The sequence below is a fragment of the Cynoglossus semilaevis genome, unplaced genomic scaffold, assembly GCF_000523025.1.
Source record: "Cynoglossus semilaevis isolate Cse_v1.0 unplaced genomic scaffold, Cse_v1.0 scaffold436, whole genome shotgun sequence".
Taxonomy (NCBI): Eukaryota; Metazoa; Chordata; class Actinopteri; order Pleuronectiformes; family Cynoglossidae; genus Cynoglossus; species Cynoglossus semilaevis.
Window position 1 is genome coordinate 63,441 of NW_007585130.1, and position 10,570 is coordinate 74,010.

Sequence of the window (10,570 nt, forward strand, 5' to 3'; positions counted from 1 at the left end):
TCAACAAGGTGATGTAGAGAAACAAAAAACAAAAAAAAATTGCTACGTCACGTTGAGATGTTATTCGTGGCTCTAAAGGTATTAACCTCTGCCGCAGGCGTGCAGGATCATCCCGATATCGCAGAGTCGTTTATGCACCTTCACGCTCAGGTTAATCACACGGCCATTACGTATGTTTACTTTGTTTACACAACGCCGCCGTACTGATGATGTCATTTGTAAAATTTTGTTCTTTAGATCCTGAAAAGGAAGCCTGACTTGTATCTGTGTGAGCAACTGGATAAAAAGGCACTGTTTTACTGTGGTAGGTAAAAGAGTCAATACACAAGCTAACCTTTATGACTTGCCGGCTATTAGCTTTTAGCAGTTAGCTACTCCATCTTGTGGCGAAGTCACAGCTGATATTGTGTTCTTCAACAAATTCTTACCGAGCATTGGTAGTTCAAACGAAGGGCAGGCGCAACAGTGAAGTTAAGAGGAATACAACTCACCCCTGGTGTGCACCATCTATTGGACAAATGCTGACACTGCAGGCAAAAAAACACAATGACAGAAGTGACAGCTGATATTGTGTTCTTTAACTAATTTTTACTGAGCATTGATAGTTCAAACGAAGGGCAGGCACAACAGTGAAGTTAAGAGTAATACAACTCACCCCTGGAGTGTGCCATCTATTGGACAAATGCTGACATTGCAGGGAAAAGGCAATATGACAGAAGCCTCATGATAATTTAATTTTATAATATAATTTGGGCAAGCTCACCCAAAGGCCCCTGGGCTGTAGTTTGTCCATTCAACTGATGATTTAAATGATAAATTATCAGTGATAATCATTTCTGGTTTCGTAGGAGAAAACTGTATAAAAATGTATAGGAGCTGTAGTTTGTCCATTCAACTGATGAGGAGAAAACTGTATAAAAATGTATAGGACACTGCCAGACATAAACATCTAAATATTCTTATAAAATATCTGTAGTATCTGGAAATGCCAAATATGGGGAAAAGTGATTATATCATGAGAGACGAGGCATACCATTAAAAAAAAACAAACGAAATATTTTTCTTTAACTTATTTCTATTTGTAATCTGATTTTTTTAATGTAAAAAAATATATTTTTAATTTTTTTTTTTTTTTTTTACACACTACAGCAAAGTCCCTGTAACCATTTAAAAAAATGTTTCTGCAGGAATTCTTTCACTCAAATGTCCAGAGACACCCACAGTGAAGGCTGCCATTCTGTTCTTTGTAAGTCATTTGAAAAACAATTTTCTAAATTTATTTTAAATTGTATTTCAGTCACTCATTGATTATTGTTTTTTTTTTCCCACAGACAGAGCTGCTGCCACGCTGTAAAGACATGACAGCTTTGGGTGAAGTTCTGCAGAGTGACGGGAAGCTGCTGACAGAGACTGTCCTCCAGGTAACGTGGCCTTGTGTCCATTCACTTAAATTTTTACGCAACATTTTTCTAAATTAACATTTACATATTAGTCATAACAAAATACATTACTATGTTATTGTTTTACATAGGGTATCCAAATAATAAATTGCTACCTGTCACATGTGTGGAAAGGACCCAAACAAGCTAACAGGCTCACTTCAGTTAGCACAGTGGTTCTGTTATTTTTTGTCATGCTCCCTCTTGAGGACAAATATTTTTACACCCCCTTTCCCTCATTCCGACCGACACCCCACAAATTGAAATACTATTAAGAACCTGATAACATGTACGTATATTTTTATCTGTACTATTACTACTCATTTTCCAATAGTATATTTTATGTTTCCATTGTTTCAGGCAGTGGCTGGTGGTTGTCCACAAAGTTTAACAGAACATTACTCCGAAGTTCTGCTGAGTCTGAACCGACACAGTACTTCACTGCCTCAGTGGTTAAAAGAAACACTGCAGACTCCGGGATTCCCTGCAGCTCAGGTGTCGGAGGAACAGAAACACAGCTTCACCCAGCAGCTGCTAAGGTATCGACTGATCTTACCGTGTATTCTGAATCCTTCAGGTGTATTATCGTGTCCTGTGATACGTCTCATATGTGCCTTTCTTCGAAGGGAGCAAACCAACAAGCGTCGCGTGAAGGACATCGTCAGGGAGTTCTCTCTGCTCTGCCGAGGCCTGCAAGGATCAGGATACTCGGATTACTGACCTTAGCCGCCGACATTGTACTCTAAGTTCATCTGTTAACATGCCAAAAGTGACACTAAACAACACTAAAGCCAAGAAATATACTTGAGAAAGTGAATTATTTTTTTGTGAAGAATGAGTTTCTGTGCCATGTTTGTAATAAATTACCATTAGAGAAAAAGAAAACCATTGGTGTGATTTGAAATGTGGTAATTATGGTTATTATTGTTATTAATTTAACTTTATTGATTCAACATTGGGTAAATTGTTGCGTCAACAATTTTAACAAACCGCCACTTGAGGGCGCCAAATACGTGGTTCAACACAGTGGTTCAGCACCACTAAACAAAAATGTCACATTTGTCCTACAAAGAACGTTTCTTTTATAGAAATGGGTAGAGCACCCTTCTTGTGTCTAAGAAATTCACATTTACCAACAAATTAAAATATAGAAATGAGTGCAGCACACATTTAATTTGGACCTTCAGTAAAAAGTTCAGTTATATTTCAAACTTTAAATTCTGCTGCTTTTATCAAAGGTTGTCTACCAATTTGATAATGTTATTTTTAAAAAACAAAAACATTTTTTAGCCTTACCTTTACTTACGGACGAAGTCCATGGTTGTATCTCTCGGTTTTCCGTCACCTTAGCATTGTGGATGCTAATGTTTTTCACATTTTTCAGGTCACAGTATCCCGAGTTAGTCCAGACGTTATCACACGATAAGATTAAAAGACAGGGAAAGCAGTAATGGCGGTTTCTTACAGGACAGCCACGCAGCCAGTCTTTTCGTTCGTACCGGTACATTTAAAAATAACGACTCTTTTAGTGTCCCGTAGTTTAAAGCTAACCTTTTAGCTCCGGCGTTGGCGCGGAAGTCAAGTTTTGAGAAGTACTTCCGTCTTGAAATACAAGCCATAGTGAGTCGGAACCGGAAGTGCATAGAAAACGCTGTTCTTCACCTACTACTTCCTTGACGTTGGCGCCGACTTTCAGCTCACGTACGACCCCTTGAGGTGAGGTGGAGTACTGGTTGCCTCCCCTGCTGACCTTGCTAAACTGAGGAAATAGTTATATTTTACACTTTGTGTACTCCGTTTTTTTACATTTAAGTAGTATTTACGGTTTTTCTGGGACAAAGGTTAGCTACTTCACTAATCCAGACTGTAAAATGTAAGGGGTTCTTAACTTCTCTTGTGTTTCCTACCTAAAAATCTGACTTTCTATAAAATTACAATCTGACTTTACGTCCACTGCGATGAGACAAAGCACCAATAAACTGGACTTTATTTCCAGCTGCATGAGCAGCTCTCTGTGTTCACACATTTATTGTTCTTCGGATGTTTACCACTGTAAATCTTTTGTTTTTTTTAACGCATTATCAAAATATAGAAACCCTCCCCACCAAAGCATCGTAAAAGTTCTGTTGTTTTTTTTTTTTACTCTCTGAAACAATACAGAGGTCATTCCTAAACACGTGTTTGTTTGTTTGTCTGTTTGTACATGATACAGAGTAGAACTTTCATACATGTATGTATACTATTTGCTAATATTTAATAAAACATTTTTTTATTACACAACGGAAGAGAAACCACTTAACACATTTTACATATGTCCTGACAATAGTCTGCTTGGTATCGATATTATTATTATTACTATTTATAATTTTAGACAAGTGACCTCACGACGAAAGACAGGTGCGAGTCGAAGTAGAAAAAAAAAATGGCTGCGGGTGGAGATCGGTCTGGTGGTCGTTCCTGTTGTTGATGCTGTTATGGCAGATATCCGTTCACTATCGTATTCTGGTGAAGAGGTTCAGCACGGACTTCGATTCCTGGAGGGAACAAACGTCTTCCTGTAAAACCAAACTGTTCATCATCAGGGGAATGTAAGGTTTCAGTTGTCGACATGTCGTACCTTGGTGCAGCGCGTTTTACTGAACACATTCCAGAACCTCAGGGTCTCGTCACCTGCTCCCGTGACAATGGCTTCTCCGTCAGGTGACACCGCCTTAATGAGAAGAACAACAACAGCGTCTGTAGCTTCAAAAAAACGTAATCCAATATATATACACACTACGGTACCTCAGGTTTGGCACCCGTAATCCAATATATATACACTACGGTACCTCAGGTTTGGCACCCTTGCCCTAATGTATGCTTAAAAACATAGATCTGTATAAAATAGAAGCAGTTTTCTTACCAGATACAGCACCCGGTACGAGTGACCTGTCAACTTGGCCACCTGTGTTAGTGACGGATATTTCCACACAAGGATCTGGTTCTGGGAGTATCCGTGAGTGCTCACCTGGAACCAATGTAAGAAGATCAATTAGCTACGGTGTGTGTGTTGTGTATTTAAAAGCAAAGCACTCTATTGTACATTGGGGGGAAGCGGCGTGTGGGGACGGTGCCATGCTCAATGCACCTCAGTAGCAGGTGGAATCCAACCTGTGACCTCCCAGACACTAACCTGCTTCTTTAACCACTAGGCCACAAAAGTATTAGAGATGCCAGGAATTGAGCTAAGTACCTCATACATGCAAATCATGTGCTCTACCACTGAGCTACATCCCATTTGGGCCACCAAATAAAACTAAAATGACTTTTAATAAGACAATAGCCAGAAAATGCATAATAAAAAATAAAATGAATTAATAAGTCGCTCTGGAGTATAGGTTGCACCACTGCCCTCTAGCGGCTGGCAGTGTGAAAATAAAAAAAATATGTCAATTTTTAGTGGTACAGGAGTAGCAGATACTGGTACACAAGCCTGGAGTGCCCTCTAGTGGCTGTCAGTGTGAAAATAAAAACGTGAAATGATATATTTTTATATATACAAGTAATAAGTAATTTAAAACCCAGGAAAAGGATGAAAAAAGTGTGATTTTTTTAGTCCGGAAAATACGGTATGTGGGCGTGTGTGTATGTGTACCCACCAGTTCATTGGCGTGTTTGTGTGTGTACCCACCAGTTCATTGGCGTGTTTGGACCAGGCCAGGTTGCAGACCTGGGAGCCAGTGTCGGTACTCTGCAGAGCCTGACCAGTAAGTGTGTTCCAGAAGCGTAGGCATCGGTCAGCGGTGCCTCCTCCCGAGGCCAGCAGCCCGTGCTGGTGAGGAGACCAGGCGATGGCCTTCACTGCTGCCAGATGATCGCTGTACTGCTGCACAGGTAACAGACTGGAACTGTTCCATACCAGTAACTGGAGACAAAAAAAAAAGGAATTATGTATTTACGTATTTCGAATATCCTACCATCAAATACACGAAGAATTGACGTTTCACCTTGTTGTCGTTGCCTCCAGATGCGAGGTGCTGGTGGTCAGGCGACCATTTGAGACCACATACTTCTTGCCTGTGACCTTGCAACCTCCTCTCACCTGTAGGGGGCGTCCTAATGTCCCGCTGGAGGATCACTCTGTCCCGACTTCCAGACGACAGCTGCTCCCCGTTCCAGGCCAAGGCACCTTCATCACAAAGAGTGACAGAGGGCGGCACTCACATTTCAGGGATCGCATAACTCGGAATATTGCGTAACGCCATCTGATTGGCAGCGCAATGTACACGCAGTACCGATGGAAACAACAACTAAAGAAAGTCCCGTCTTGTCAACATGTTGAGGTGATTAACAGAATTGTTGAAACGTTTAAAAAAAAAAAACACTGCTCTGTGACTGACCTACACGTGCCGAGTGACCCTCCAGACTGGTCAGCTTCCTCCCTCCAGCCGCGTCCCAGATCTGGACGTAGCCCTTGTGCGTTCCGACAGCCACCAAACTTCCCTAATGAACCCAGAGCAACATAGCTGTCATAGCTAACATCATAGCTAACATCTATGTCCACCAGCGTTTAGATGTCTTGTGCAGTGTTCCCTCTCCTATCGCGGTAGTCGCGTTCCGAGACCCACCGCGAAAACCAAACACGAGAGCACAAACTTTACAGCGACGTGAACGAGTGGCGGACAGACAAGGGCGGAGAGATGCTACGACGCATTAGCCAATGCGGTGTTCGATCTCCTCGAGGTAAACAAAGCTACCAGCGATGTCTTTTGGCTAGGTTACAAAATGTTTTTTTATCACGATATAGAGAGGGAACACTGTATTTAAAATACAATATCAGTTCCGTTTTCGTCAACTCACCCTCTCGTTCCAACACACCGACGTCACGGAGTCTCCGTCCACCGAGAGGTCACACAACCTTGTCACCTGTTAAAACAGAGAACGCCTTATATTAAGCACCCGCAGACGGAGTCAACGATCCACAAGCGATGCCGGACCTCGAACGACACAACTGTGCGTTCGATTCCCACCTGGCTCGTGCACGCGCTCCACAGGTAGACACAGGCTCCCAGACCGACGCTGAGCAGGTTTCCCGCCGACCAGTCTACCAGGTTGAGGTAAAAATCGTCCTGCAGCTCAGGGGCGTCCAGGACCTTGAACGGGATCTTGGAGATCTTTCTGGCTGGTTTCCGAGGAGATCGGAGCAGCTTGTGACTGGAGAGACAATCGCCGAGACAATGAGACAAATCTTATCCACGGCACATCAATTCTACAGCGGTAAATCTGTCAGAGGTCAGCGGCGAAGGTGTGACGTACCTCTTGTTGCTAAGTGGGGAAAGGGAGTACGGAGAGACTTCATTATCACTATCAAAAGGCAATCTCTTAGTGTGGACGGTATACTGGACAGAAGAGACAAGGACGAAAATCGTGAGTGAAAGCCTGTGAGGGTCAAGATAACCTTCTCTCGATTACTTTCTAAGGTCATTATGTTACAAATTGTAGCGTCGGGGTCCTCGGTTTTTGGGCGTTCTCGACCTACGCTGCTACATTCACTTTCCTTCATTTGTGTTGGGTTTTTTTTTTTGCCCTTCGTTGTTGCTCCCAAGCACAAGTCAGACTCTTTTGATGTTTGTTTGTCCTAGATTATGATGTTAGCAACGTGTTAGCTTAGCTGAGTGACAGAATTCCGACGTGAAAACTTTTTGACTCGCGGCCACAACTGTTCTAAAATTGAACAACGGGGGCCGGGTCAGGAGCAGATAGACGGAGCGTTCGTGTGAACTAAGATAAATGACATGTAAAAGTCATAAAGCATAAAGGCTAAAATGCTTTTTATCATTGCCATCTATTGGGGAAATGTGGGTATTGCAGGGAAAAGGCAGAAGTATAATGATAATATATATAAATTATATAATTTGGAAAGGTTTGGCGGGCTGGATTAAAAAGCCGGATGGGCCGCATCAGGCCCCCGTACCTTAGTTTGCCCATGCCCGGGCCGCATCAGGCCCCCCGTGCCTTAGTTTGCCCATGCCTATTGCCTATCCGTCCAATATAATGACATGAAATAAAATTAATGTCAAGAAGCTTAAAAAGACTTGACAACTGGACTTTAAAAAAAACAACAACTTCAACCTGGAAAACTGACTCTAAAATGTACTTAACCACTTGAGGGCAGCAAAGCTAAAGTTGTAAATCCAACACCACCTACCCTAAAAAGACTTTGCGAGTCTTGAGAAAGGACTGCATGCCGCCGGTCGTCGACGTGAGCGTCCGGTACTGTTTCTATCCCTGCTCCCAGCAGCTCATTCCTTAACAGTGCAGCATACGCAACGGTGTCTGCGGTAAACAAAAGGGCAAACACAGAAGAAGATTACAGCGCGGTAACACACACAGACATCTTCACCTGAACATCTGAACCAACATCTCTGACCTTTGCTGGAGTCTGAGCTAGCATCCTTAGCTTTGTGGTTCTGACTGGGAGAACGACAGTTTTCCTGTGAAGACAGACGATTGGGGGGGGGGGAGGGGAGAGAGAGAGTGAGAATCTAAGCTGCTGCGTTGGAAGTCAAACCATAACAGACATCTCAATGAAGTAATCACGTTGGCGTAGTGGAAGTTGACACTCCAGTTGCTTCCAGCTCTGGTGGGAATGTAGCGGTCTCCTGACTTGACACTGACAGGACTGCAGGTGGCACTGACACACTGGGAGGACAGAGAAGATCATTTGAACGAGGTGTCACAGGAAATAAAAAATCATCCACATGGAGAGTACTGAAGTAGTGTTTGGTCTTTATGTTTTAATAAAAATGGAAAAAGTAGCTTGAAAATGTGTGGTAACTTCGAGCTAGCATGAGGCTAATGTTGTTTGTTTGTTCCATTAGCGCACTTGGACTTCATTCAAAACACTTTTCTGTGACTTGAACACAATTAAATTATGACTCACACACTAAGAATATATATATATCACCGTATATGTATATATATTAAAATATATATACATATATACACGGTATATATATATATATTTTTATTTTTTTTCTTCAAATTATGAAATATATTATAACTTGGCTCACCTTCGACAGACGGACTTCTGTGGGCAGGTTCTGATGGTTTATCTGCCTCAGCAGCCTCCTCTCGTAGTCCTGGTCCATGTCCCCAGAGACGACCTGCAGCAAGGACCGTGTACTACTCCCCCTCCTCGCCCCCGCCCCCTTACAAATACGCTCTCTCCCCGTGAGGCACAAAACTGGAGAACAGCCCCATCTCTATAAAAACAGAGACATGGACATAAAATCGTTGTGAAAAGGACAAAAAAACACATCAGTATTTGTATAAAAATGCGGCATTTTATGTTGCACGGAGACATGATAGTGACATGACACGGCCTGGTTCAGACGACACACTCACGCGTTATACGTATAAAGGTTTCGTTATTTTTTTTCATAGAGAGCGAATGCGCGTCCACAGTTGGTTAAAACGGACATATATTTCAACATATTACTTTAAAAAAGATTCACGCCGCGACTCTGACATCCGCTGCGTTGTCATGGCATCACTGCAGCACGTTTAAAAGACACTGTTTACCGTCTCCCGTTCGCCACTCCGCCGCTTCCTTACCGACTGACACGGTGACTTAGGTCCCCACAGGCGCCGCCATCTCGGGACAAGGGAGAGTCCTCGCTGCGGTGGTGGAAGCAGACGTCGCTGCCTTGAAAAGAGGCCACGGTGTCATGCAAACGCCGAAGCGAGCCCTTTTGCTGTTGTTTATGTTCAAGATAAAGATGGCGACCGAAATCAGCTGTAGCAGAAATTCCGAGGCCCCTGTCAGAGCATTGCTCAGTGGCGACGCTCGCTGGCACCATGACGTCAGTGCACGTGAAGTGGATCTGTTGGTTTTCGTTGATGGTGCGACCCACTGGAGGCCGCTGCTGTACCGTCGTTTTCTGTCACAATAAAGAGCTTTCTACGTTTAGTAGTTTTTGTGTATCCCTAAACATTAGGGATGCACAAAAACTACTTTCCCGAACGAACGCTTGCTTTAGTGACGTCGTTTAGTCCGAACAAAAATCATAAAACTTTACCCTTACACGCACCAGGTGCAATTTTATTCACAGTTGTTGTTTATTATTCAATATTATAACCTATTATTCACAAATCTCTGTACTTATTCCACTAAAACATACCGTATTTAAAGACTGGGACATTTTTCTGCTACAAAAAAGTTACACAAACACCTTTTAACGCATTTTCAATTCTCTTTTAAATATTCCTAAATCAACTTAAGGTGTAAATCACGCGTGCCGTCACCCAAGGCTATGTGTCGGCGATAACATCGTGATTACCAGTACGTGCGCCCACGGCCTGTGCGTATGCATTTATCTTAAAGTAGACGAAACAGCTAAGGGTTTTTGTAAACAGTAAGATAAAGCTGTAGTCTTTAAACACTTCCAGGAGTTGATTTCTGTCAAAATACTGGAAGGAGAGGGAAAGACGGACTGACTTTTAAGGTGGTCCTGATGCTCTTAATGAAGTCAGTGATTGTGTTTTGTCTACCGTTGATCGTATCTGTTTCTGACGGAGGGGGGGGGGACAAAGCAGTACACGATGGTCAGGCAGCACGTCAGCAGCGTCGATGTCGCGAGGACCAACTGTTCCTCCTTAAAAATGTAACAGGACTTTTGTGTGGCGCCTTAAATCCCAGCATTTCTTAGACCAAAGGAGAAAAAAAAATTGGCCCAGCTTAAGCCCAAAGGGACAACTATGGGGAATTGTATTGTAAATATATGAACAATTACTAGACCAGGGGTGTCAAACATATGGCTCACGGGCCCAAAACTGGCCCTCTGGGGGGGGTCAATCCGGCCCACTTGATGAATTTTAAGGGGTACTTCTTTGACTGGAACGAGACAGTGTTTTTCAAGTGGAAAAACTATTTCAGTTGGCAGTGTTGATTACCTCTAAATAATAAATAAATAACAATAATTCATGTTTTTTCCCCCTTTGTTTTGACGCAAAGGATTTAAGAAAATACTAACATTTAATTAAATATATTTTTAGTTTGTATTTGTTTTACTTTGAAAATCCATCAAGCGGGCCGTATCGAACACCCCAGCGGGCCGATTTGGAACCGCGGGCCTCATGTTTGACCACCC

At 42.7% G+C, this 10,570-nt stretch overlaps 1 protein-coding gene, 1 long non-coding RNA gene and 1 pseudogene across 2 annotated transcripts in view; 1 reads left to right on the forward strand and 2 right to left on the reverse strand.

Annotated features, from left to right (window-relative positions):
• LOC103398825 (uncharacterized) overlaps nucleotides 1–2,125 on the reverse strand; it is a 5,809-nt gene extending 3,684 nt beyond the window's left edge. The window contains exons 1-2 of the long non-coding RNA XR_003049076.1: nucleotides 1,996–2,125; nucleotides 492–527 (exon numbers count right to left, since the gene is read on the reverse strand). This is a non-coding gene — a long non-coding RNA (uncharacterized LOC103398825). The remainder of the gene's footprint in view (nucleotides 1–491; nucleotides 528–1,995) is intronic.
• LOC103398826 (importin-13-like) overlaps nucleotides 1–2,331 on the forward strand; it is an 8,545-nt pseudogene extending 6,214 nt beyond the window's left edge.
• Nucleotides 2,332–3,424: 1,093 nt separating this feature from the next.
• Nucleotides 3,425–9,255, reverse strand: fzr1b (fizzy/cell division cycle 20 related 1b). The gene is made up of 14 exons (XM_008337570.3): nucleotides 9,036–9,255; nucleotides 8,492–8,683; nucleotides 8,019–8,120; nucleotides 7,849–7,912; nucleotides 7,627–7,754; nucleotides 6,735–6,817; nucleotides 6,449–6,632; nucleotides 6,279–6,344; nucleotides 5,819–5,921; nucleotides 5,426–5,607; nucleotides 5,110–5,343; nucleotides 4,342–4,446; nucleotides 4,057–4,149; nucleotides 3,425–3,973 (listed from the first exon to the last, which is right to left on the reverse strand). Exons 2-14 carry the CDS (start codon nucleotides 8,567–8,569, stop codon nucleotides 3,932–3,934), a joined length of 1,464 nt encoding a protein of 487 aa, XP_008335792.1. The 5' UTR covers nucleotides 8,570–8,683; nucleotides 9,036–9,255; the 3' UTR covers nucleotides 3,425–3,931.
• Between the last annotated feature and the right edge of the window lie 1,315 nt (nucleotides 9,256–10,570).

Excerpts from the sequence above, each read along its gene's own strand:
- fzr1b (XM_008337570.3), bottom strand. The coding sequence starts at position 8,569 with ATGGACCAGGACTACGAGAGGAGGCTGCTGAGGCAGATAAACCATCAG. Across the intron at positions 7,755-7,848 it reads TAGCTCAGACTCCAGCAAAG|ACACCGTTGCGTATGCTGCA; the intron begins GTCAGAGATGTT and ends TGTTTACCGCAG. Across the intron at positions 6,345-6,448 it reads GGAGCGCGTGCACGAGCCAG|GTGACAAGGTTGTGTGACCT; the intron begins GTGGGAATCGAA and ends CTGTTTTAACAG.